Raw genomic sequence first — 26,545 nt, forward strand, 5'->3', positions numbered from 1 at the left:
TTTGTTGCTTTTTAGCAATTTTCATGTAGACTTGATTGTGTGTTTTGGATCATTGTCTTGCTGCATGACCCATCTGCACTTCAGCTTCAGCTCACAGACAGATGGTCTGACATTCTCCTGTAGAATTCTCTGATACAGAGCATAATTCATGGTTCCTTCTATTAAGGCAAGTCGTCCAGGTCCTGAGGCAGCAAAGCATCCCCAAACCATCACACCACCACCACCATGCTTGACCTTTGGTATGATGTTCTTACTGTGGAATGCAGTGTTTGGTTTTCGCCAGGCATAATGGGACCCATCTCGTCCAAAAAGTTGACTCAAGTTTGCCAAAAAGCACCTGGATGATCATCAAGACTCTTGGAAGAACGTTCTATGGACAGATGATTCAAAAGTATAACTTTTTGGACGACATGGTTCCAGTAATGCCTGGCAAAAACCAAACTCTGCATTCCACAGTAAGAACATCATACAAAAGGTCAAGCATGATGGTGGTGGTGTGATGGTTTGAGGATGCTTTGCTGCCTCAGGACCTGGAAGACTTGCCTTAATAAAAGGAACCTTGAATTCTGCACTGTATCAGAGAATTATACAGGAGAATGTCAGACCATCCGTCTGTGAGCTGAAGCTGAAGCGCAGCTGGGTCATGCAGCAAGACAATGATCCCAAACACACAATCAAGTCTACATGAAAATTGCTAAAAAGCAACAAATTGGACGTTTTGGAATGGCCTAGTCAAAGTCCAGACCTAATCCCAATTGAGATGTTGTGGCAGGACTTGAAACGAGCAGTTCATGCTTGAAAACCCACACGTCACTGAGTTAAAACAGTTCTGCATGGAAGAGTGGGTCAAAATTCCTCCACAGCGACGTGAGAGACTGATCAACAACTACAGGAAGCATTTGGTTGGAGTCATTGCAGCTAAAGGTGGCACAACCAGTTATTGAGTGTAAGGGGGCAATTACTTTTTCACACAGGGGAATTGGGTGTTGCATAACTTTGTTTATGAAATAAATATGTAATTGTAAGTGTGATTTGTCCACTTATGTTCCCTTTATATAATATTAGGTTTTGGTTGAAGATCTGATAACATTCAGTATCACAAATATGCAAAAGTAGAGAAAATTAGAAAGGGGGCAAATACTTTTCATAACACTGTATTGAGAAATCAAGTGCGCTCTATAGGCCCTATCAGGTGGTGTGAGAGACAGTGTGTGTGTGGTAAGTGGAACTGTGTCTGTGTGGGCGGGAGTTTGTGTGTTTGCGTGTGTGTGTGCGTGCGTGCACATGTGCATGTGTGTGTAATCTGTCAGCCTGCCTGCTAGTGCCTGCCTGCATACAGTTGAAGTCGGAAGTTTACATCTTAGCCAAATACATTTAAACTCAGTTTTCCACAATTCCTGACATTTAATCCTAGTAACAATTCCCTGTCTTAGGTCAGTTAGGATCACCACTTTATTTTAAGAATGTGAAATGTCAGAATAATTTTAGAGAGAATGATTTATTTCAGCTTTTATTTCTTTCATCACATTCCCAGTGGGTCAGAAGTTTACATACACTCAATTAGTATTTGGTAGCATTGCCTTTAAATTATTTAACTTGGGTCAAACGTTTCGGGTAGCCTTCCACAAGCTTCCCACAATAAGTTGGGTGAATTTTGGTCCATTCCTCCTGACTGCTTTTTCAGTTCTGCCCACACATTTTCTATAGGATTGAGGTCAGGGCTTTGTGATGGCCACTCCAATACCTTGACTTTGTTGTCCTTAAGCCATTTTGCCACAACTTTGGAAGTATGCTTGGGGTCATTGTCCATTTGGAAGACCCATTTGCGATCAAGCTTTAACTTCCTGACTGATGTCTTGAGATGTTGCTTCAATATATCCACATAATTTTCCTTCCTCATGATGCCATCTATTTTGTGAAGTGCACCAGTCCTTCCTGCAGCAAAGCACCCCCACAGCCTGATGCTGCCACCCTCGTGCTTCACGGTTGGGATGGTGTTCTTCGGCTTGCAAGCAACCCCCTTTTTCCTCCAAACATAACGATGGTCATTATGGCCAAACAGTTGTATTTTTGTTTCATCAGACCAGAGGACATTTCTCCAAAAAGTACGATCTTTGTCGCCATGTGCAGTTGCAAACCATAGTCTGGCTTTTTTATGGCGGTTTTGGAGCAGTGGCTTCTTCCTTGCTGAGCGGCCTTTCAGGTTATGTCGATATAGGACTCGTTTTACTGTGGATATAGATACTTTTGTACCTGTTTCCTCCAGCATCTAGACAAGGTCCTTTGCTGTTGTTCTGGGATTGATTTGCACTTTTCGCACCAATGTACGTTAATCTCTAGGAGACAGAATGCGTCTCCTTCCTGAGTGGTATGACGGCTGCGTGGTCCCATGGTGTTTATACTTGCGTACTATTGTTTGTACAGATGAACGTGGTACCTTCAGGCGTTTGGAAATTGCTCCCAAAGATGAACCAGACTTGTGGAGGTCTACAAATTTTTTTCTGAGGTGTTGGCTGATTTCTTTTGATTTTCCCATGATGTCAAGCAAAGAGGCACTGAGTTTGAAGGTAGGCCTTGAAATACATTGACAGGTACACCTCCAATTGACTCAAATTATGTCAATTAGCTTATCAGAAGCTTCTAAAGCCATGACATCATTTTCTGGAATTTTCCAAGCTGTTTAAAGTCACAGTCAACTTAGTGTATGTAAACTTCTGACCCACTGGAATTGTGATACAGTTAATTATAAGTGAAATAATCTGTCTGTAAACAATTGTTGGAATAATTACTTGTGTCATGCACAAAGTAGATGTCCTAACCGACTTGCCAAAACTATAGTTTGTTAACAATACGTTTGTGGAGTGGTTGAAAAAATGAGTTTTAATGACTCCAACCTAAGTGTATGTAAACTTCCAACTTCAACTGTATGTATGTGTGATTTTTTTTGTCTGAGTGTGACGGCATTTACCACTAATATAACACCCAAGACAACTGACGAGTCCATGTGTAGAATAACTTTTTTTTAACATTAAAGTGGAACTGACAGCGTTTTAACTACTTTGCAAATATGAAACAAACAGACAATCATAATATCAGTCAAAAATATCAAATTCCCAGTTTATGCTACAAAAACAATTTCATTAAAGGTTTTAAAAATAGGTTCTATTTGACACAGCATTCGATGACGCACACTAAGGCAATGTTCGCAGAATAGATGGATGCAGTTCAATGCATGATTAATATAATTCACCAATACATTTCTTGGTAGTCCAAAAAATATTGCTATTAGGTTGTAAATCACAGCTGGCCTGGTACATTGTTTGCTGCCTCCATTCGGGATGCACTGTTTCAGTTTCAATGGCTCAATATTTTGGACAAAAATGGACGAATGTATCTAAGGCTGGTAATGTCAATACAATCAAACTAGCAAGGGCAATGATCAGCTAGCTAGCTGCTAGGATGATGTCATGTCATGCCATTAGAGGAGCCATTGGAGTGATTGATTGACTTATTCCCCTCATATCATTTTTCGGTGGCTATACACAGCTAGAGATGCAGGTGTCATTTGGTTAGCTTGCAAGAATTTGAATGACTGTTATCCAGTTAGCATATCTCTTGTGTTCTCAAATTCACTCTGGCTATCTACTCCGAGTTCAGAGCACTCTCGTCTGAGTGTGCCAGAGCGCAGAATAACTGATGAATTTACAAACGCGCAACACACGCTGAATATGAACGGTGTCAGTAAAGGTAGGCCCAAAAAATTATAGTTAGTCAAGAACGCTCTAGGTAACATGTAAACAGCCTAACCAGCTCTGCTAATGTGAGTAAAATGGTCAGAGTGAGGTGTTCTCTCATTTGTGTCTGGAAGTAGCCCAACTTTAGCCAGTTAGCTTGGGTGCTTGGTTGGGACAAGCATTCATTGGCAGGCAAGCTGCAGAAGGACGAGTGGGCTACAATTCCCCATTGTTTATCAGTGCAATTTTGACGGCCAACTAGCTGAAAAAGTTTGAGAGGGTTTATCTAATGTTCCTTTGTTAGATTTAAGCTCATCTTGCTCTGGCTAGCATTAACGTTAGTTGTTGATCTTGTTATTGTTGATGCGCATAACTGAGGGAAAGAGAGCCTACCTTTTCATGGTTGTTTGATCAATAGGACTGTAAAGTTCCCAAATGTAAGAGGACTCCCATGATGTTTACATATTTGCAGAAATCCATTCAGGTGTATTTTGTGGCTTTTGGCAAATGAGTTCTAATGGTCTAAAGTCGAGCTGTTGCAACTGCCTGTAAACACACAGTCCAGTTCAAAGAGAATGATGGCAGGCCCATGTGGCAAATGGCTTGTTTGTATAAAGGCCTACTGTAGCTCTGATTGGCTATAGTGCACCGGTCTGTGTAAACTCCGGTCCTGGACGAGACGGATGTCTTTATTAGGTTTTATTTACTGCAGTGTCTATTAATTGCCCAAACACACGGCCACTTTACCACTCTATATTGCTATAGAATTTTCACAAATGCCTTAGTATACGTAATTCCCAAACATTATAACAATTTATGAAAACGTGAAAATGACCATATCTAAGTGTTCGCTTGTCAGATTTTGGGTTTTTTAAGTGTCATATCCTTCCTGGGGGTGTATATGAACATATTTTAATGAGATTTAATGTTGATGAAATGCTGTCAGTTCCACTTTAAAGAATGCGCCCAAAGGTCCAAATGCAAATGGTTTAATTAAGTCAGAGGGATTGAGATTGCCTATGGAGAAAAAACAAATAAGCCACTAGTTTTCTTTTAATTGGGAGCTTGGAGGAGGGACTGAGAAGAGTGGCTTATAAGGTTATATAGAGTTCAGTCATTATCTCTGTTTCACACTATGTATTATATTCCAATGTCATACTAAGACCTTGGTCCTTAAATCCATGCATTAGATAAAACAGACACTTACATACATACGCATTGACACATGCATGCACACACCAACGGACGCACACACAGTGTAGTTTAGTCATAAAGTATGGATCCTATACACTCGTTTCCTCATCCAATGTTCAGTTGTCACAAATAAAGAATAGGCTCTACAAAACTCTGTTGTATGATATCTCTCTCTCTCTCTCTCTCTCTCTCTCTCTCTCTCTCTCTCTCTCTCTCTCTCTCTCTCTGTCTCTCTCTCTCTCTCTCTCTCTGTCTCTCTCTGTCTCTGTCTCTGTCTCTCTCTCTCTCTCTGTCTCTCTCTGTCTCTGTCTCTGTCTCTCTCTCTCTGTCTCTCGCTCTCTCACTCTCTCGCTCTCTCTCTCTCATATCCACCCACACATTTTCACCCTCCAGAATTTAGATTAGATTCAAGTCCCTGGGGGGAAGTGGTCACAAGCACACCAGGGAGACAGGCCTCCCATGGAGGAACAAATATGGATAAAATGATGTGCCTGCATCATATTTGGGATTGAAATAAACACAACACCACTGACCATCACTGAATCCAAAAGCGGTGCACAATATAAATGCCATTGAATCTCATAGGGGACAAATGTAACACCACTACTTTTAGGGAACAGTTTCATTGGCCATAATAGAGGTGTATTATCTTCGAGTGTTACTGTAATAAAAAGCCCCTTGACTTCACAGATTTGTGTCCTTCAGAGTGAAAAGCTCAGAGGCATATTGGGTAATGGCGGTTTTGAGTGCCATTCAGAAAAGGTTTCCAAACCCTCATCGACCATTATGGACGCGGTAGTATTTTATAAACCTCTCTGGATGGAGGTGGCCATTAAAATAATCTATACGTGTTCAGGGTACTCTGAGAGAGAAAGACGTGTGTGTGTGTGTGTTCGCGCTTACTCTCCAGGCAACCTTTAAACAGTTAAAGGGATACTTTGGGATTTTGGCAATGAGGCCCTTTATCTATTTTCCCAGAGTCAGTTGAACTCGTGAATACCATTTTTGTCTCTGTGTCCAGTATGAAGGAAATTAGAGACAGTTTCGAGCGCCAATGCTAACTAGCGTTAGCACAATGACTGGAAGTCTATGGTATCTACTAGCATGCTGTGTTAACCCTTTCTGTCCTTGTAAACAGACCTGTGTTATGGTGAAGAATAATACATTATGGTGAGTTAACCCTAAGTCCAGGCTAGTACCAGGGGTGAATGGTCCCCGTCAGTACCAGGTCAGATGGTGCCTGATGGGAGTCTGACAGCCAGCATATGGTTCCACTTCTCTGACTGCAGGTCTCCGTCCTCCCCTCTCTTTTCTCCTGTCCTATTCCTCCTCTAACTACTCGGTCTCACTCCTCTTCCTCTCCCTACACACTCTCTTCGCTTTCCTCCTCCACTCCTCCTCCTCCAAGGACAAGTGTGACTCGTTAGAATCATTATAGGTCCCCAGTCAGTGGCCACTGCTCTGCCTATGATAGTGGGTCAGCTTTGTCACTCCCGTTCTTCTCTCCCTCTCTCTGTTGGCTCTGGTTCTCTCTGAGGACAGACGCTCCCTGTCTTTACTGTCTGCGGTTTGAGTACTGTTTTTTCTGTGTTTAAAGGTAACGGCAGGAGATCGATATGATGAATGGTCTTTATGAGTGTGTCGTGTCGATGGCCTGATGGCAGCACTGGGCAGAGGAACACTACACTGAATATATTAGACTCTCTCTCTCTCTCTCTCTCTCTCTCTCTCTCTCTCTCTCTCTCCTCTCTCTCTCTCTCTCTCTCTCTCTCTCTCTCTCTCTCTCTATCTCTATCTCTTTTAGCTTCTGTCTCTATCTGTTTCTCTCTCTCTGTTTCTCTCTCTTTCCAGCTCCCTATCCCATTCCTTCCTTCCCTCCCTCTCTCCCTCCTTCTCTCTTATATCCCCTCATGCTGCCACACTTACCACTCTCTACCCCCAGGTCATTAACACCAATATTAAGTGCTCTGTGAATCCACAGCCTCTCCATCTCTCCTCTCTGCTTCCCACCCATAAAAACACAGCTACCATAATGACAAGGCCACAATTTACAATTGGGGGCAAGGGAAAGAGAAGATCAATCTCCAATATGAAGGGCAAAGCAAAGCTATTAGAGCTGAGTACAAAACCAAATGGGTTTGTGTGTTTATTTTCTTTATAGAAAGGGAAGCTATGAATGTGTTATCAGATGATTGATAGGGGAGCGTATTGTGATGCAACCCCCCTGGTGTCATTACTAACAGGGTAAACCAAAGGGAAGACAGAAAGCTACAGTGGATCAGTGAAAGAAGGATGAAGAGGGAGAGAAATTGAGTTGGAGAGGGACACAGAATGAGGGATAGAGAGATGGATAGAGAAATGGACAAAGAGAGACGGAGAGAAACAGAAAGGGAGAAAGAAACTGAGAGGGAAATAGAAAAAACAGACAGAGAGATGGTGATAGATACTAGTAGGGGTAGAGAGAGGGATAGAGAGAGCGATAGAGAGAGGGGTAGAGAGAGGGGTAGAGAGAGGGATAGAGAGAGGGATAGAGAGAGGGGTAGAGAGAGGGGTAGAGAGAGGGACAGAGAGAGGGACAGAGAGAGGGGTAGCGAGAGGGGTAGCGAGAGGAGTAGAGAGAGGGACAGAGAGAGGGGTAGAGAGAGGGGTAGAGAGAGGGACAGAGAGAGGGGTAGAGAGAGGGATAGAGAGAGCGATAGAGAGAGCGGTAGAGAGAGCGGTAGAGAGAGGGGTAGAGAGAGGGACAGAGAGAGGGGTAGAGAGAGGGATAGACAGAGGGGTAGAGAGAGGGGTTGAGAGAGGGGGTAGAGAGAGGGACAGAGAGAGGGGTAGAGAGAGGGGTAGAGAGAGGGACAGAGAGAGGGGGTAGAGAGAGGGGTAGAGAGAGGGACAGAGAGAGGGGTAGAGAGAGGGATAGAGAGAGCGGTAGAGAGAGCGGTAGAGAGAGCGGTAGAGAGAGCGGTAGAGAGAGGGGTAGAGAGAGGGATAGAGAGAGGGATAGAGAGAGGGGTAGAGAGAGGGGTTGAGAGAGGGGTAGAGAGAGGGACAGAGAAAGGGACAGAGAGAGGGATAGACAGAGGGGTAGAGAGAGGGACAGAGAGAGGGGTAGAGAGAGGGGTAGAGAGAGGGGTTGAGAGAGGGACAGAGAGAGGGATAGAGAGAGGGATAGACAGAGGGGTAGAGAGAGGGGTAGAGAGAGGGGTAGAGAGAGGGACAGAGAGAGGGGTAGAGAGAGGGGTAGAGAGAGGGACAGAGAGAGGGGTAGAGAGAGGGGTAGAGAGAGGGACAGAGAGAGGGGTAGAGAGAGGGATAGAGAGAGCGGTAGAGAGAGCGGTAGAGAGAGCGGTAGAGAGAGCAGTAGAGAGAGGGGTAGAGAGAGGGATAGAGAGAGGGATAGAGAGAGGGGTAGAGAGAGGGGTAGAGAGAGGGGTAGAGAGAGGGACAGAGAGAGGGGTAGAGAGAGGGATAGACAGAGGGGTAGAGAGAGGGACAGAGAGAGGGGTAGAGAGAGGGGTAGAGAGAGGGGTTGAGAGAGGGACAGAGAGAGGGATAGAGAGAGGGGTAGAGAGAGGGGTTGAGAGAGGGGTAGAGAGAGGGATAGACAGAGGGGTAGAGAGAGGGACAGAGAGAGGGGTAGAGAGAGGGGTAGAGAGGGGGGTAGAGAGAGGGATAGAGAGAGGGGTAGAGAGAGGGGTAGAGATAGGGATAGAGAGCGATAGCGTGAGAAACCAAACACTCCACTCCTGATCATCACAACCTGTTTACCTTGACTCTAACAAACATAATACATTCAAACAACATACAGTGAGGGAAAAACATATTTGATCCCCTGCTGATTTTGTATGTTTGCCCACTGACAAAGAAATTATCAGTCTATAATTTTAATGGTAGGTTTATTTGAACAGTGAGAGACAGAATAACAACAAAAAAATCCAGAAAAACGCATGCCAAAATGTTATAAATTGATTTGCATTTTAATGAGGGAAATAAGTATTTGACCCCCTCTCAATCAGAAAGATTTCTGGCTCCCAGGTGTATTTTATACACGTAACGAGCTGAGATTAGGAGCACACTCTTAAAGGGAGTGCTCCTAATCTCAGCGTGTTACCTGTATAAAAGACACCTGTCCACAGAAGCAATCAATCAATCAGATTCCAAACTCTCCACCATGGCCAAGACCAAAGAGCTCTCCAAGGATGTCAGGGGCAAGATTGTAGACCTACACAAGGCTGGAATGGGCTACTAGACCATCGCCAAGCAGCTTGGTGAGAAGATGACAATAGTTGGTGCGATTATTTGCAAATGGAAGAAACACAAAATAACTGTCAATCTCCCTCGGCCTGGGGATCCATGCAAGATCTCACCTCGTGGAGTTGCAATGATCATGAGAACGGTGAGGAATCAGCCCAGAACTACACGGGAGGATGTTGTCAATGATCTCAAGGCAGCTGGGACCATAGTCACCAAGAAAACAATTGGTAACACACTACGCCGTGAAGGACTGAAATCCTGCAGCGCCCGCAAAGTTCACCTGCTCAAGAAAGCACATATACAGGCCCGTCTGAAGTTTGCCAATGAACATCTGAATGATTCAGAGGAGAACTGGGTGAAAGTGTTGTGGTCAGATGAGACCAAAATCGAGCTCTTTGGCATCAACTCAACTCGCCGTGTTTGGAGGAGGAGGAATGCTGCCTATGACCCCAAGAACACCATCCCCACCGTCAAACATGGAGGTGGAAACATTATGCTTTGGGGGTGTTTTTCTGCTAAGGGGACAGGACAACTTCACCGCAACAAAGGGACGATGGACGGGGCCATGTACCGTCAAATCTTGGGTGAGAACCTCCTTCCCTCAGCCAGGGCATTGAAAATGGGTCTTGGATGGGTATTCCAGCATGACAATGACCCAAAACACACGGCCAAGTCAAGAAAGGAGTGGCTCAAGAAGAAGCACATTAAGGTCCTGGAGTGGCCTAGCCAGTCTCCAGACCTTAATCCCATAGAAAATCTGTGGAGTGAGCTGAAGGTTCGAGTTGCCAAACGTCAGCCTCGAAACCTTAATGACTTGGAGAAGATCTGCAAAGAGGAGTGGGACAAAATTCCTCCTGAGATGTGTGCAAACCTGGTGGCCAAGAAACGTCTGACCTCTGTGATTGCCAACAAGGGTTTTGCCACCAAGTACTAAGTCATGTTTCGCAGAGGGATCAAATACTTATTTCCCTAATTAAAATGCAATTCAATTTATAACATTTTTGACATGCATTTTTCTGGATTTTGTTGTTGTTATTCTGTCTCTCACTGTTCAAATAAACCTACCATTAAAATTATAGACTGATCATGTCTTTGTCAGTGGGCAAACGTACAAAATCAGCAGGGGATCAAATACTTTTTTCCCTCACTGTACGTCTGTGCTCAGACCATAACGCATGTACTAAATATACACAGCGTGGGACCTGAGACTAGAGAATTCCATTATCACCAAGGTGACAGGTGATGATTCCTTTTCTATTTGCCTCCACTCTGAGGTCAGAGGCAATGCCATGGTGGAGTGCAGGGGGCAGAGAAGATAGAATATAATAATACACTGAACAAAAATATAAACAACGTAACCGACTTCAGTGGGCTAATGCTGACCTTCGATGGCCATTGGCACACTGGAGAAGTGTGCTCTTCACAGATGAATCCCGGTTTCAACTGTACCGGCAGATGGCAGACAGCGTGTATGGCGGCGTGTGGGCGAGCAGTTTGCTGATGTCAACGTTGTGAACAGAGTGTCCCATGGTGGTGGTAGGGTTATGGTGTGGGCAGGCATAAACTATGGATAACGAACACAATTGTATTTTATCAATGGCAATTTGGAATGAACAGAGATACCGTGACGAGATCCTGAGGGCCATTGTCGTGTCACTCATTTGCCGCCATCATGTCATGTTTCAGCTTGATAATGCACGGCCCCATGTCTCAAGGATCTGTACACAATTCCTGGAAGCTGAAAATGTCCCAGTTCTTCTATGGCCTGCATACTCATCAGGCATGTCACCCGTTGAGCATGGTTGATATGCTCTGGATCAACGTGTTGGACAGCGTGTTCCAGTTCCCGCCAATATCCAGCAACTTCGCACAGCAATTGGAGAGGAGTGGGACAACATTCCACAGGCCACAATCAACAGCCTGATCATCTATGCAAAGGAGATGTGTCGTGCTGCATGAGGCAAATAGTGGTCATACCAGATACTGACTTGTTTTCTGATCCACGCCCCTACCTTTTTTTTCAGGTATCTATGGCCAACAGATTTATATCTGTATTCCCAGTCATGTGAAATCCATAGATTAGGGCCTAATAAATGTATTTCAATTGACTGATTTCCTTATATGAACTGTAACTGAGTAAAATCTTTGAAATTGTTGTGTTTATATGTTTGTTCAGTGTACTGTATATGATCTAACAGTCATAATAGGAGGAGTGTGAATGGATAGAGGAAACCTATGCTTTGTTATTGAAGCTTTGCTATTAGTAAATATATTTTCAAATCAAATCAAATCAAATTGTATTTGTCACATGCGCCGAATACAACAGGTGTAGACCTTACAGTGAAATGCTTACTTACAAGCCCTCAACCAACAATGCAGTTTTAAGAAAGAATACCCAAAAAATCACATAGAAAATACAATATAAAATAATATGAAATAAAAGTAAAAAATAATTAAAGAGCAGGAGTAGAAATAACAATAGCGAGGCTATATACAGGGGATACCGCTACCGAGTCAATGTGCGGGGGCACTGGTTAGTCGAGGTAATTTAGGTAATATGTACATGTAGGTAGAGTTATTAAAGTGACTATGCATAGATAATAAACAGAGAGTAGCATTAGCGTAAAATAGGGGTGGGGGGGTTAGGGGGCAATGCAAATAGTCTTGGTAGCCATTTGATTAGATGTTCAGGAGTCTTATGGCTTGTGGGTAGAAGCTGTTTAGAAGCCTCTTGGACCTAGACTTGGCGCTCCGGTACCGCTTACCATGCGGTAGCAGAGAGAACAGTCTATGACTAGGGTGGCTGGAATCTTTGACAATTTTTAGGGCCTTCCTCTGCCACCGCATGGTATAGAGGTCCTGGATGGCAGGAAGCTTGGCCCCAGTGATGTACTGGGCCATACGCACTACCCTCTGTAGTGCTTTGCGGTCGGAGGCCGAGCAGTTGCCATACCAGGCAGTGATGCAACCAGTCAGGATGCTCTCGATGGTGCAGCTGTAGAACCTTTTGAGGATCTGAGGACCCATGCCAAATCTTTTCAGTCTCCTTAGGGGGAATAAGTTTTGTCGTTCCCTCTTCACGACTGTCTTGGTTTGCTTGGTCCATGTTAGTTTGTTGGTGATGTGGACACCAAGGAACTTGAAGCTCTCAACCTGCTCCACTATAGACCCGTCGATGAGAATGGGGCAGTGCTCAGTCCTCTTCTTTTTCCTGTAGTCCACAATCATCTCCTTTGTCTTGATCACGTTGAGGGAGAGGTTGTTGTCCTGGCACCACACAGCCAGGTCTCTGACCTCCTCCCTATAGGCTGTCTCGTCGTTGTTGGTGATCAGACCTACCACTGTTGTGTCATCGGCAAAGTTAATCATGGTGTTGGAGTCGTGCTTGGCCATGCAGTCATGAGTGAACAGGGAGTACAGGAGGTGACTGAGCACGCACCACTGAGGGGCCCCCGTATTGAGGATCAGCATGGCGGATGTGTTGTTACCTACCCTTACCACCTGGGGGCGGCCCGTCAGGAAGTGCTGGATCCAGTTGCAGGGGGAGGTGTTTAGTCCCAGGGTCCTTAGCTTAGTGATGAACTTTGAAGGCACTATGGTGTTGAACGCTAAGCTGTAGTCAATGAATAGCATTCTCACATAGGTGTTCCTTTTGTCCAGGTGTAAAAGGGCAGTGTGGAGCGTAATAGAGATTGCATCATCTGTGGATATGTTGGGGAGGTATGCAAATTGGAGTGGGTCTAGGGTTTCTGGGATAATGGTGTTGATGTGAGCCATGACCAGCCTTTCAAAGCACTTCATGGCTAAAGACGTGAGTGCTATGGGTCGGTAGTCATTAGGCAGGTTACCTTAGTGGGCTTGGGCACAGGGACTATGGTGGTCTGCTTGAAACATGTTGGTATTACAGACTCAGACAGGGAGCGGTTGAAAATGTCAGTGAAGACACTTGCCAGTTGGTCAGCGCATCCCCGGAGTACACGTCCTGGTAATCCGTCTGACCATGCGGCCTTGTGAATGTTGACCTGTTTAAAGGTCTTACCCACATCGGCTCGGAGAGCGTGGATAGAGAGCATAGAAGTAATTTAGCTCGTCTGGTAGGCTCGTGTCAATGGGCAGCTCGCGGCTGTGCTTCCCTTTGTAGTCTGTAATAGTTTGCAAGCCCTGCCACATCCGACGAGCGTCGGAGTCGGTGTAGTACGATTCAATCTTAGTCCTTTATTGACGGTTTGCCTGTTTGATGGTTCGTCGGAGGGCATTGCGGGATTTCTTATAAGCTTCTAGGTTAGAGTCCCGCTCCTTGTTGTTATATGCTGTCATCCAGGCTTTATCAAACGACCATAGGGTGATGAACTATGTAAGGGTGGATTTTATGCTAGATGTTGAGTTTTAAAGCAATTTTCAAGGGATCAAAGGTCAAATTTGGTGTTAATGGCTGCTCTACTATATATTATTTTACATTGAAGCCTGTACATCAAAAATTATTCTGCAGGAGAGATGTTTTTGATGAAATTATGAAATTGTAAATTGAGTAAAGGGAAGGATGCGATGTTCCGTGATTCCTGGAACCTTAATCATGTCATGAAACACTTACCGCGGGGACATTCACTAAAACTGTGTGTGTGTGTGTGTGTGTTTAGCCTAGCTCTCTCATACACACTCACACACATTTTAAAAGCCATTACACACATTCCCCATACAGTAGATAAGCCTGTACACATTATTCCACAGAATGCTCATTGTTGTCTCAACCTTCTGGTGGCACAAATAAGATGCTTAACAATGGATGTCCACGTTAGTGATTAACTATTGTCTATCTAGAGCCACCTAAATGCAAAGGATATAGCCCTAAGCACCTTGATAACACATGACTACACAGTGGATCAATATGGTGCCTCTGTATCTCATCCAATAGTACACATTACAGTCTCCTTTATGGTGTGTGTGTGTGTGTGTGTGTGTGTGTGTGTGTGTGTGTGTGTGTGTGTGTGTGTGTGTGTGTGTGTCTGTGTGTGTCTGTGTGTGTGTGTACCTGTAATGAATACCAAAGTATTTATCTATTTATTCCGAGGCTAAAGGCTATACAGAAAAAGTGAAATGGTCCAATCTATATTACATTGCTTATCTCTTCCATAACATAAAAACAAGGCTACAGAGCATATTTGTGTGTCCACAGTAGATATCCACCGGCAAAACACATTTAATTCTAACATTTTATAAAACAGTGAGTTTAAGGGGATGGAAAGGTAGTGCAGATTCCAACCAGGCATTATCTGAGACGCCCACGGGCCTTTCTGGCGTGGTGAAAGATGGCGGTCATTTGGACAGACGAGGGTTGAGGATCGCCCCAGACTGTAGTGGAGTGGGGGGTGGGGGGAGGCAAGGCGAGCCCTGAACAGGCTGTAATAATGAACAAGCCGCGCTGAAAGGGACAGGTCCCTGTAATGTTGATGAATGGTCATTACTGGTTAGAGATGAGGAGAGAGGAGGATGAGAGAGAGAGAGGAATGGGAGTACGAGAGATTAGGAGTGGGGGTGACGAGGAAGAGAGAAAGAAGAAGATAGGAAGGAGTAAGCAAGGGGGAGCGACAAGGAGAGCGAGGATGAGGAGAGAGAATGCCAGAGGGCACAGCGTTGAAAAAAATGCTTTAATTTGCACCTCAGATTTCTGTAAACTCATCTATCATGTCAGCAGTGTCACGGCTCTCACCCTCCCCATCCCCCCTTTTCTCTCGTCCCTCTTTCCTCCCTCATTCTCTCTTCAGATGGATGTCTCTTTTTAAAACAGTCTTTTTAACGATTTCCACTTCTTTAAATGAGGGAGAGAGAGAGTGAGAGAGAGAGAATCGTTCTCAATATTTCTGTTTATTTTCTCTCTGTTGTGGCTGTGGGTAGGGGTAGAGGTCATCTTCTCTCCATTAGTACTGATGGAGTGCTGGGGAGGGTAAAGGTCAGGGGAAGTGAACAACCAACCCACAGACACACACCACGGAGGAGAGATATAGCTAACATACAGGAAGTGAGTATTATGAACACAAACCCACAGAGAGAGAGAGAGAGAGAGAGAGAGAGAGAGAGAGATAGAGCGAGAGAGAGAGAGATAGAGAGAGAGAGAGATAGAGAGATAGAGAGAGAGAGAGAGAGAGAGAGAGAGAGAGAGAGAGAGAGAGAGAGAGAGAGAGAGAGAGAGAGAGAGAGAGAGAGAGACTCTGCTTTACTCTCTACTCAGAAAACCAATAGGCTAATTTGTTGTTTTAGCTAGGGATCGATGTGCAATACAAAAAATGATAATGCAGATATGCTGAGCAAATAAAACTGTTCAAAATGACAGCCAGAACATCAACATCCATGTTGCAGACCTATATTCCTCATTACAATAATCACTGTGCTGATGTAAATGGCACATATCCAGCTAGTTGGCATACAGACTACGAGTATGATGACTGGAGTTTAGGGAGCTGATCCTAGATCAGCACTCCTTCTCTGAGACACTTTTTTGAATAGGTGCCCAGGCCTCTAAGTAATGTCAAATCATCTCAAATGGGGCCTCAAGGAAAACCTTGCCATCAGGCCAGCACTTGGTTGGCATGTATCAGTCTGCGGCCCAATAATTGTAATTCAATAGCACATCATCTTGAATTTGTTAGTCAGTGCCTAGTCAGGGCGGCAGGTAGCTTAGTGGTTAAGAGCGTTATGCCAGTAACCGAAAGGTCGCTGGTTCTAATCCCCGAGCCGACTAGGTGAAAAATCTGTCGATGTGCCCTTGAGCAAGGCACTTAACCCTAATTGCTCATGTAAGTCGCTCTGGATAAAAGCGTCTGCTAAATGACTGAAATGTAAATGTAGTCACACCTGAGTGAGATAGCAGTCGATGATTCTGCGTCTTCAGTAATTACTTGGTTTGTACTTACACAGGCGGCAGCTACGACTTACAGCTGTTGTGCGTGTTTGGTGATTGCGACAGAAAAGTAGTAGTTTTACAGTGCTATATTTTAACAATAAAATAATAAAGGTATTTGAATGTGCTAAGTAAGATTTGAAGACAACCAAAATGGTGCTAAGTGCACTGTAAAAACGATACACAGACCAACTCCTTTTGGAATTAAACAGTATTCAGACCCACTGACTTTTTCCACATTTTGTTATGTTACAGCCTTATTCTAAATTGATAAAATTATTTTTTCCCTCATCAATCTACACACAATACCCCATAATGACAAAGCAAAAACAGAAATACCTTATTTACATAAGTATTCAGACCCTTTGCTAAGAGACTCGAAAATTGAGCTCAGGTGCATCCTGTTTCCATTGACCATCCTTGAGATGTTTCTACAACTTGATTGGAGTCCACCTGTAGTAAATTCAATTGATTGGACATTATTTGGAAAGGCACACACCTGTCTATAGAAGGTCCCACAGTTGACAGTGCATGTCTGAGCAAAAACCAAGCCATGAGGTCGAATGAATTGTCCGTAGAGCTCCAAGATAGGATTGTGTCGAGGCACAGATCTGGGGAAGGGTACCAAAACATTTCTGCAGCATTGAAGGTCCCCAAGAACACAGTGGCCTCCATCATTCTTAAATGGAAGAAGTTTGGAACCTCCAAGACTCTTCCTAGAGCTGGCCGCCAGGCCAAAACATTTACAGGTGGCTTCGTACTCGGCCTCGTCTCTTGAGTCTAGGGAGATGATGGTATCATCATTGATATCCTCATCTCTGCTTGCTGGCCCTCTGCCACAGGAGTCACCTGAAAACATGAAGTCAATATTGGCATAGATATTCTCAGACATTTACATGATCTCCCACTGTCTCAATTACTGCTACCTGATGTTCTAGTAATGTTTGTGTATGTTGTAAGAAAGCTGTGCAGTGAGTCCGAAGCGTTCTATATGCGACGGTAACCAGGAAGCTATCATTTCAGCAAGGCGATGCAAAACAACATGTGTAATTGGCTTGTAAATGCATGGCCTCAGGAAGTCACACACTGTGGCTGTATGTGTGAAGTCCGGTGAAGTGACAATGAGATCACCTCTGCATTTGTCTCTTTGGAAAGTCTCTTCAAAGTCCATAGAGCATTTTTATAAATGTGCACAGACCCCTTAAAGGGATACCTTGAGATTTTGGTAATGAGACCCTTTATCTACTTCCACAGAGTCAGGTGAACTCATGGATACCATTTTATGTCTTTGTGTCTAGTATGAAGTTAGAGGTAGTTTCACAAGCCAATGCTAACTAGTGTTAGCACAATGACTGGAAGTCTATGGGTATCTATTAGCATGCTAAAATCCCAAAGTATCCTTTTAATACTGTATGCATCACTTCACTCTGGTACAGAGAAGTACTAGGCCTACCCGTTGTAATACTGTAGATGTGTACATAGGCCTGCTACAACCAGATTTTTCATCATGCAACAAAGACAACTGACAAGATCCATCAATCAATAGTTTCAGCCCCATTTCAGGTTTCCCGACTTTTCAGGCTACAGAAAAGGGTAACTTGGTCAACAAGACGCATCAATTAATGTAGGCCTAATCAATGGCAATCGACAAATGTCATTAGGCACACTTTTTGGTGTTTTGTAACAGTCTACTGTTTGGTTGCTGGAATTATTTTGGAGTGGACGAACATGCACAGGTAGCCTACATTCTGAAGTGATATGTTTGACAATCAGACAATAAAAGGTATACATTTTTACCATTAAATTACATCTTTACTATGAAGCCCATAATAGAGACCCAATAGAGACCCCTCCAAATGTCACAGTGTAATTCGCACTCTGGATATTATATTTATTCATGATTTTGGGGGTATAATCATCATTATTCATTATTCATTCATGATTATCCATAATAATGGTAGCATCCACATTAATGTAGAAGTGCTCAGAAACATATTCTATTCTTATTTACAATAAAATTACTCCAAAATGACACAATGCAATATACACCATTCAGTTCCTGTTGGGCAAAACATAATCCGAAAGGCAACCAAAACACACTGCAAATGCATCCAACAAGTTTGTAGTCACAAGCTTGATGTAGTCATTGTGTGCTAGCAATATGGGACCAAATGCCAAACATTTGACTACTTTAATACACTATAAGTGATTTTGTCCAAATACTTGGGGGAGGGTTAGGGAGGGGTAGATACATAAAGTGCTTTCATTTCTAAACGGTAAAACAAATACTGTATATATGAAAATACCCTCAAATAAAAGGTGACATTCTGTACTGACGCCTCATATGAAACATTTTATCTAAAATCCAAAATGCTGGAGTCCACATTTTAGCTTCACTGTCCAAATAAATACGGGAGGAAGTGTATCTATCTGATGCTGTTTTAGACATAACCACTGGTAGACAGGGAACTGTCTTTTCAGGAAGTCAGTTGATTCCACATTAAGTGCCAATGTGTCTGCCTACCCACCAGTTTGTGAACCCAAATTTTAAAGAACAGTGTTTACATTTTGGAGTAATTTCTTTGAAGCTTCTTGTCAAATTTCTAAATAATTTCCTTGCCATATCAAAATGTCATGCCGCAAAGGTTATTCAGGGACCACATCTGCAACATACACTATACACAGTGCATTTGGAAAGTATTCAGACCCCCTGACTTTTTCCACATTTTGTTATGTTACAGCCTTATTCTAAAATGTATTAAATTATTTTTTCCCTCATCAATCTAAACACAATACCCCATAATGACAAAGCGAAAACAGAAATACCTTATTTACATAAGTATTCAGACCCTTTGCTAAGAGACTAGAAAATTGAGCTCAGGTGCATCCTGTTTCCATTGACCATCCTTGAGATGTTTCTACAACTTGATTGGAGTCCACCTGTAGTAAATTCAATTGATTTGAATTCACTCAGGAGACTTCAATGCACAACACATCAGCTGTATGTGACCAGGCTGAAAAACAAAATCCAAGCCAAACCATGGCATAACCCTACATCGTTGTCCCCATATTAGCTAAGGTAATGTCCTAGTCAACATAGCTAATAAAACTAATGTGTTAGTAAATCCGCTACAATCATGCAGAAACTTTACAGTGTATAAGCAGTTAGACCGGCGGGCCCGGGTGGCAATAAATTCATAAAACCAAAAGCTTACCTTGACTTGGAAGAGTTCCAGTGTTGTGTTGGATAGTCATAGCCAGCTAGCTAACATAGCATCCCTCTGTTTGAGCCGGGTGTTTGAGTAACTAAGCTAGCCAGCTGCATTTGCTAGCTAAGTAAGTGAAACTGAAAGTGAAAAGAAATTATGACATCTCTCTCTCTCTCTCTCTCTCTCTCTCTCTCTCTCTCTCTCTCTCTCTCTCTCTCTCTCTCTTCTCCTTCATTTTTGAAGAACTTAATTTGTTGAAAACTGTTCAACTATAGTCTTTCTCTCTCTTTGAGTGAACTACTCACCATATGTTATGCACCGCAGTGCTATCCAGCAGTATCTTATGCTTTCAGTACTAGATTAATTCTCTGATCCTTTGATTGGGTGGACAACATGTCAGTTCATGCTGCAAGTGCTCTGATAGGTTGGAGGACGTCCTCCAGAAGTTGTCATAACCACTGGTAGACAGGGAACTGTCATTACAGGAATTCTGTTGAGTCCATTTAGTACTAGGCCTACTTGTTGTAATACTCTAGATGTGACATATGGCTGCTACAACCAGAGGAGTGTTCATTTTTAATGACCAAAATCTTTATTGACATTTTTGATTATGCAAAAAGCAATTGACGAAACAAATCAATCAATAGTCAAGATAAATCAATCAGATAACAACAAATTAACAATACAAGCAAGCAACCCCAAAAAGCAACAGACAAATAACCAAACTAAAGTAGATCACATCACACTGGCAGGCAGAGTAAAATCCATTACATGCATCACGATAGCAATACACATGAACAGGGGGGTATATAGGATAACATTTCAAGGACGTCTGATGTGGCTATAGGTATTTCTTCCATTTTGCATAATATTTCTCCACATGCTTGCTAAGTTTGAAATAAAAAGCCCTCGCAGGCTGCTAATGTCCTGAGCTGACAGTACCACATTGCTATATCTTTATCTGATGCTGTGTTAGACATAACCAGTGGTGGGAAAAGTACCCAATTGTCATGCTTGAGTAAAAGTAAAGATACCTTAATAGAAAATGACTCAAGTAAAAGTGAAAGTCACCAAGTAAAATCCTACTTGAGTAAAAGTCAGTTTTGTTTTAAATATACTTAAGTATCAAAAGTAAATGTAATTACCAAAATATACTTAAGTATCAAAAGTAAAAGTAAAAGTATGAATCATTTCAAATTCCTTATATTAAGCAAACCAGACTGCACACTTTTCTTGTTTTTTTTATTTAAGGATAGCCAGCACTCAGACATAATTTACAAACAAAGCATTTGTGTTTAGTGAGTCCGACAGATCAGATGCAGTAGGGATGACCAGGGATTTTCTCTTTAAGTGCATGAATTAGACAATTTTCCTGTCCTGTTAAGCATTCAAAATATAACGAGTACTTTTGGGTGTCAGGGAAATTGTATGGAGTAGAAAGTGCATTATTTTCTTTAGGAATTTAGTGGAGTAAAAGTAAAAGTAATTACTTTCAAGTAACTTTCAAAACTTTCAAAAGTTTGCACACACCTACTCATTCAAGGGTTTTTCTTTATTTTTACTATTTTTTACATTGTAGAATAATAGTGAAGACATCAAAACTATGAAATAACACATATGGAATCATGTAGTAACAAAAAAGTGTTAAAGTTCATTAGAGTTAACTGCACCTCAGATTGCCGCCCAAATAAATGCTTCACAGAGCTCAAGTAACAGACCCATCTCAACATCAACTGTTCAGAGGGGACTGTGTGGATCAGGCCTTCGTGGTTGAATTGCTGTAAAGAAACCACTACTAAAGGACACCAATAAGAAGAAGAGACTTTCTTGGGCCGAGAAACACAAGCAATGGACATTAGACTGGTGGAAATTTGTCCTTTGGTCTGGTGTCGAAATTTGAGATTTTTGGTCTTTGTGAGACGCGGTGTGGGTGAACGGATGATCACTGCAAGTGTATTTGCCACCGTAAAGCATGGAGGAGAAGGTGTTATGGTGTGGGGGTGCTTTTGACTGGTACTGTAAGTACTTTACACCACTGGACATAACCACTGGTAGACAGGGAATGGTCTGTTCAGTGAGTCAGTTGAGTCCACATTAAGTGCCAAAGTCTGCCTAACCACCAGTTTGTGAACACAAATAGGAAGGAACAGTCTTTACATTTCAGAGTAATTTCTTTTAAGCTTCTTATCAAATGACTAAAACATTTCCTTGCTCATATCAAAACTGAATGACACAAGTTCAGGGAGCACATCTGGTATATACACATGCATTAAATTATAACACTGTTAATAACCTTCTCACAGACCCAATTGAAATGATTTGCACATGAAATATCATTCCATATCCACATAATAACTATCTCAGCACAATCCTCCTCCCCATATATTGGATCCCCATTACCATTATCAGGTTGTTGTCCCGACCAATAGGCTGTGGTCAGTGGGGTACCGTCCACCCATTTCCAGGTCCCCTCTCTGTCTTTGTCAGTCAGGCCAATCCATACCCTCTTGTCCGGCATAGTGAGAAATGTCTGCTCCTCTTTGCTGTTTATAATCACCAGGTCTGCTCCTCTCTCCAAGCAGTCCTGTCTGCTCTCATCCCAGGATTTGACCTCAGAGGAGATGTAATACCAACTGGACTGAAACAGCGTCCAGCCTTTAGGCCCAGCTTGTTTTAGGTCAGAAAAGCTGGTCTGTAGCTGGTCTCTCTCCTTTTTCATGGTGTTGTAGCTGGTTTGTAGCTGGTCAGCCTCCTTAGTCATGGTGTTGAAGCTGGTCTGTAGCTGGTCTCTCTCCTTTTTCATGGTGTTGTAGCTGGTTTGTAGCTGGTCAGTCTCCTTAGTCATGGTGTTGAAGCTGGTCTGTAGCTGGTCTCTCTCCTTTTTCATGGTGTTGTAGCTGGTTTGTAGCTGGTCGGCCTCCTTAGTCATGGTGTTGAAGCTGGTCTGTAGCTGGTCTGTCTCCTTTTTCATGGTGTTGAAGCTGGTCTGTAGCTGGTCTTTTTCCTTGGTAATGTTGTTGAAGCTGATCTGTAACTGGTCTTTCATCTTAGCCAGGTTGATGTTGCTGGCTTTACAATCCTCAAACTCACTGAAGATATGCTTGTGGTGGAGACCCAGACCTACAATCCCAGCCAGTAGGAGAACACACAGCAGCCCCAGACAAACTGCAGCAGCTCTGGAGGGTCTCCTACGTGAGTTATCAGAACTTGAGGGGTTAGCTCCTGGTCTGATCTTAGAGGTGGCATCCTTCTTGGTCTTGTCTCTTGAGTCCTGAGAGGCGATGTCATCTTCATAGGCATTCTCATTTTTGCTTGCCCCTTTGTTACATAACTGGTCCAAATTGGCATACTTATCCTCTGACATCTTCATGTTCTACCACGGTCTCAATTACTATTACCAGACGATCTGCTACAGAATATGTTCTAGTATGAAGGTGTGTACTGAACATTTTATAGATGTCTTACCACCAATGGGCATGCCATATTAGGCAGACAATACAAAACTATGTATGTGATTGGCTGCTAAATAGGTGTGAAGATAAGACTTCACAAGAATGAGGAGGTGGCTGTGTTTTTGGTATTGCGGTAGCAGATCTAGAAATGAATCTTCTTCTTTATGTTGATTTGAACAAAGAACCAGATTCCTAAATGTGCTATCGCTGTATCTCTCTATCTGGAGCTGTACTCACTGCTAGACAGGGAACTGCCATTTCAGGAAGTCAGTTGAGTCCAAATTAAATGTCCATGCACCTGTTTGTGAACACATATAAAATGGATTGGTTTTTCAAAATGAATTGGTTCTGCAGCAACCAGATTCCTTTATGTTTGTTACCATTGTCCCCCTTTATCTGATGCTATTTTAGACATAACCACTGGTAGACAGGGAACTGTCATTTCAGGAAGTCAGTTTTGTTCGTTGAGTACTAGGCCTACTTGTTGTTATAATCTAGATGTGACATAGGGCTGCTACAACCAGAGGTGTGTTAATTTTTCATGTTTCATTATGCAACAAAGACAACAATTGACAAGGCAAATCAATCAATAATCAAGATAAATCAATCAGATAACAACAAATTAACAATACAAGCAAGCAACCTAAAAAAGAGAAACAAATGAAATAACAAAGCCAGTTTTGTTAGATCACATCACATTGGCAGGCAGAGAAAGATCCATTATATCATGATAACAAGACACATGGACATGGGGCTATAGCACAGAGTTTCTAAACCAAGCGGCCAATACATCCGGGGATGCCGCCAAGCAGACCAAACAGACCAGGGGTTTGGGAAGTCAATGGGAGGGAGAAATTATTCCTTAGTTGTTAATTTTCTAAATGCACAATTTAGATTGGAGACAGTGTTGTAAGTAGCTGAACATGTCATGATTACAACTTTGTGAAAGTGACAAACACACATTTTAATTATCGTCAAAAACGATATATATTTCTATATCAAAGGAGTGCCTTGATTTGACCGCTTGCACATGCACATTTCGGTGCGACACGACCGTTAGACCTGATGATACATCTATGCACATGAGCTTAGCTTGGTAATGTCGCCATGACATTGCCTACAAGTGTGATCAGAGATTTCTATTAGGGAAGCAGTTCCTCTTGGTATACTCTCATTGGTTATAGGCTTTGGGTTTCTCAGGCAAGGTAATTAATCAGCTGTGGATCTCCTGAAAGTTTGGATGTGTAAGTATTCATCCCCCTTGGTGTTTTTCCTATTTTGTTGCATTACAACCTGTTATTTAAATGGATTTTTATTTGGATTTCATGTAATGGACATACACAAAATAGTCCAAATTGGTAAAGTGAAATAAAAAAAATAACTTGTTTCAAAAAATTATACAAAATAAATAACGGAAAAGTGGTGCGTGCATATGTATTCACCCCCTTTGCTATGAAGCCCCTAAATAAGATCTGGTGCAACCAATTACCTTCAGAAGTCACATAATTAGTTAAATAAAGTCCACCTGTGTGCAATCTAAGTGTCACATGATCTGTCACATGATCTCAGTATAAATACACCTGTTCTGAAAGGCCCCAGAGTCTGCAACACCACTAAGCAAAGGGCATCATGAAGACTAAGGAGCTCTCCAAACAGGTCAGGGACAAAGTTGTGGAGAAGTACAGATCAGGGTTGGGTTATAAAAAAATATCCGGAGCGTTGAACATCCCACGGCGCACCATTAAATCCATTATTAAAAGATGGAAAGAATATGGCACCACATCAAACCTGCCAAGAGCGGGCTGCTCACCAAAACTCACGGACCAGGCAGAAAGGCAACAAAGATACCAAAGATAACCCTGCATGCGTTATGCATGAATAGTTATGCACGCTCATGTTTTCTTTTTTGTTTTGTGTTATTTCTTGTTTGTTTCACAAGAAAAAATATTTTGCATCTTCAAAGTGGTAGGCATGTTGTGTAAATCAAATGATACAAACCCCCAATAAATATATTTTAATTCCAGGTTGTAAGACAACAAAATAGCAAAAATGCCAAGTGGGGTGAATACTTTCGCAAGCCACTGTATATGTGTGAATTAACAAAATGTCCATTTATGGACATCCCTCTTTTCTAAAATAGCTAAGGCAGTTGTTGTAGTTGCTCAGTGCCCTGTCTCTTTCACCTTTCATGGCATTGTCGCCGTTCTTTATCTGGTCTTTCTCTGTCGTCAGTTTGTTGTTGTCACGGTTTCGGCCGAGGCTGCCTCTCTTCCTTGCTCGGGCAGGCTTCGGCGTTCGTCGTCTCCGGAATACTAGCTGCCACCGTTGTATGTTTCTATGTTCGTTTGTTCTGGTCTGGTATTGTACACCTGTTATCGTTTAGTGTCATTAGTGTCCTATAAGTTCTCGTTGTGTTTGTCAGGTGTTGTGTGTGATTGTTTTCCTGTCTGTTGATGTTCGACTGTTTGGGACAGACGCTAGTTTACCGTCGCACTGTTGTTCGTGCGTAGTCGGGTTTTGTATTTTACGCACTGTTGCGTATTGTTTACCTCCGGGTTAGTTTACCCGTGTATTTTTGTGCTTTGCCAGTAAAGTCAAGTTTGACTGAGCTCCTGTGTCCTGCACTTGATTCCACCACACCGTCGCATCAGAACCCTTGACAGAATCACACACAGATTCGAATGGAATCAGCAGGAGCCGCAGCAGCACAGGAGACATTGGAAGACAGGGTCCGGGAGCAGAATGACCAGATCCTGCGGATGGGGTACGCCCTGCAGGAGGGGATCACCACCCTCCAACGCTGGGAGACCCGAGGGACACCCCCAACGCCATCTTCCCTGCCCTCACCATCGGCAAGTCAGCCCATTCCCGCTCCGGAACCCAGAGGAGTTCGACTCTCGCTCCCGAGGGCCTACGATGGGACCGCTGCCGGGTGTCAGGGCTTCCTTCTCCAGGTGGAGCTTTACCTGGCGTGTCCGCCCTGATCTCCTGCCTTTCCGGCAAGGCGTTAGAATGGGCCAACGCCGAGTGGAGGAGAATAGACGCTTCCACCATCACGTAGGCTGAGTTCTCCCGCCGCTTCAGGGCGGTGTTTGACCATCCCCCGGAGGGGAAAGCGGCGGGGGAGCGTCTGTTCTGCCTCCGGCAGGGGAAGAGGAGTGCCCAGGAGTTCGCTTTGGAATTCCGTACCCTAGCGGCGGATGCAGGGTGGAATGAGCGGGCCCTCATCGATCACTACCGCTGTAGTCTACGTGAGGACGTCCGTAGGGAGCTGGCCTGTCGGGACACCAGCCTCTCGTTCGACCAGTTAGTCGACATGTCCATCAGGCTGGATACCCTGCTAGCTACCCGCGGACGTCCCGAGGGGTCCGTCCATTTCACCCTCCAGCGCCTCCGAGCCGTGCCCCATGGAGCTCGGGGCGCTGGCGCTAGAGAGAGGAGGGGTCGGAGTACGAGGGGGTCCATCTCCTGCACCAACTGTGGTCGGGGAGGACACACCGCGGCTAGGTGCTGGGGATGGCCTCCTAGGGGAGAAGACGACAGGCCCCGCACTGGGGAGTCCTTCCAGGTGAGTAGGCGCCCCACTCACCCAGAGCTCTCTGTTGCACACTTCTGTATACCTGTGCGTTTTCCACAGGTAGCACCTCATTCCCAGCATAAGGCGCTGGTAGATTCAGGCGCGGCTGGGAATTTTGTTGATAAGAAATTTTGTTTAGCCTTAGGGATTCCCCTTCTCCCTGTTGACGTCCCCTTCCCCGTTCATGCCCTAGATAGCCGTCCATTGAGTGCAGGCTTGATCAGGGAGGTCAC

At 43.6% G+C, this 26,545-nt stretch overlaps 2 protein-coding genes across 4 annotated transcripts in view; one reads left to right on the forward strand and one right to left on the reverse strand.

Moving 5' to 3' along the window:
• The window catches only part of LOC121535151 (ephrin type-B receptor 1), a 325,240-nt gene that overhangs the window by 117,711 nt on the left and 180,984 nt on the right, over positions 1 to 26,545 (forward strand). The window lies entirely within an intron of this gene.
• LOC121535152 (C-type lectin domain family 10 member A-like) lies at positions 21,254 to 22,657 on the reverse strand. The gene has a single exon (XM_041841924.2). It carries the CDS (start codon positions 22,651 to 22,653, stop codon positions 21,553 to 21,555), a length of 1,101 nt encoding a protein of 366 aa, XP_041697858.1. The 5' UTR covers positions 22,654 to 22,657; the 3' UTR covers positions 21,254 to 21,552.

The sequence above is a fragment of the Coregonus clupeaformis genome, chromosome 21, assembly GCF_020615455.1.
Source record: "Coregonus clupeaformis isolate EN_2021a chromosome 21, ASM2061545v1, whole genome shotgun sequence".
Lineage (NCBI taxonomy): Eukaryota > Metazoa > Chordata > Actinopteri > Salmoniformes > Salmonidae > Coregonus > Coregonus clupeaformis.

Bases quoted from the DNA above. Each gene is read 5' to 3' on its own strand.
- LOC121535152 (XM_041841924.2), bottom strand. From the start codon at position 22,653: ATGAAGATGTCAGAGGATAAGTATGCCAATTTGGACCAGTTATGTAAC.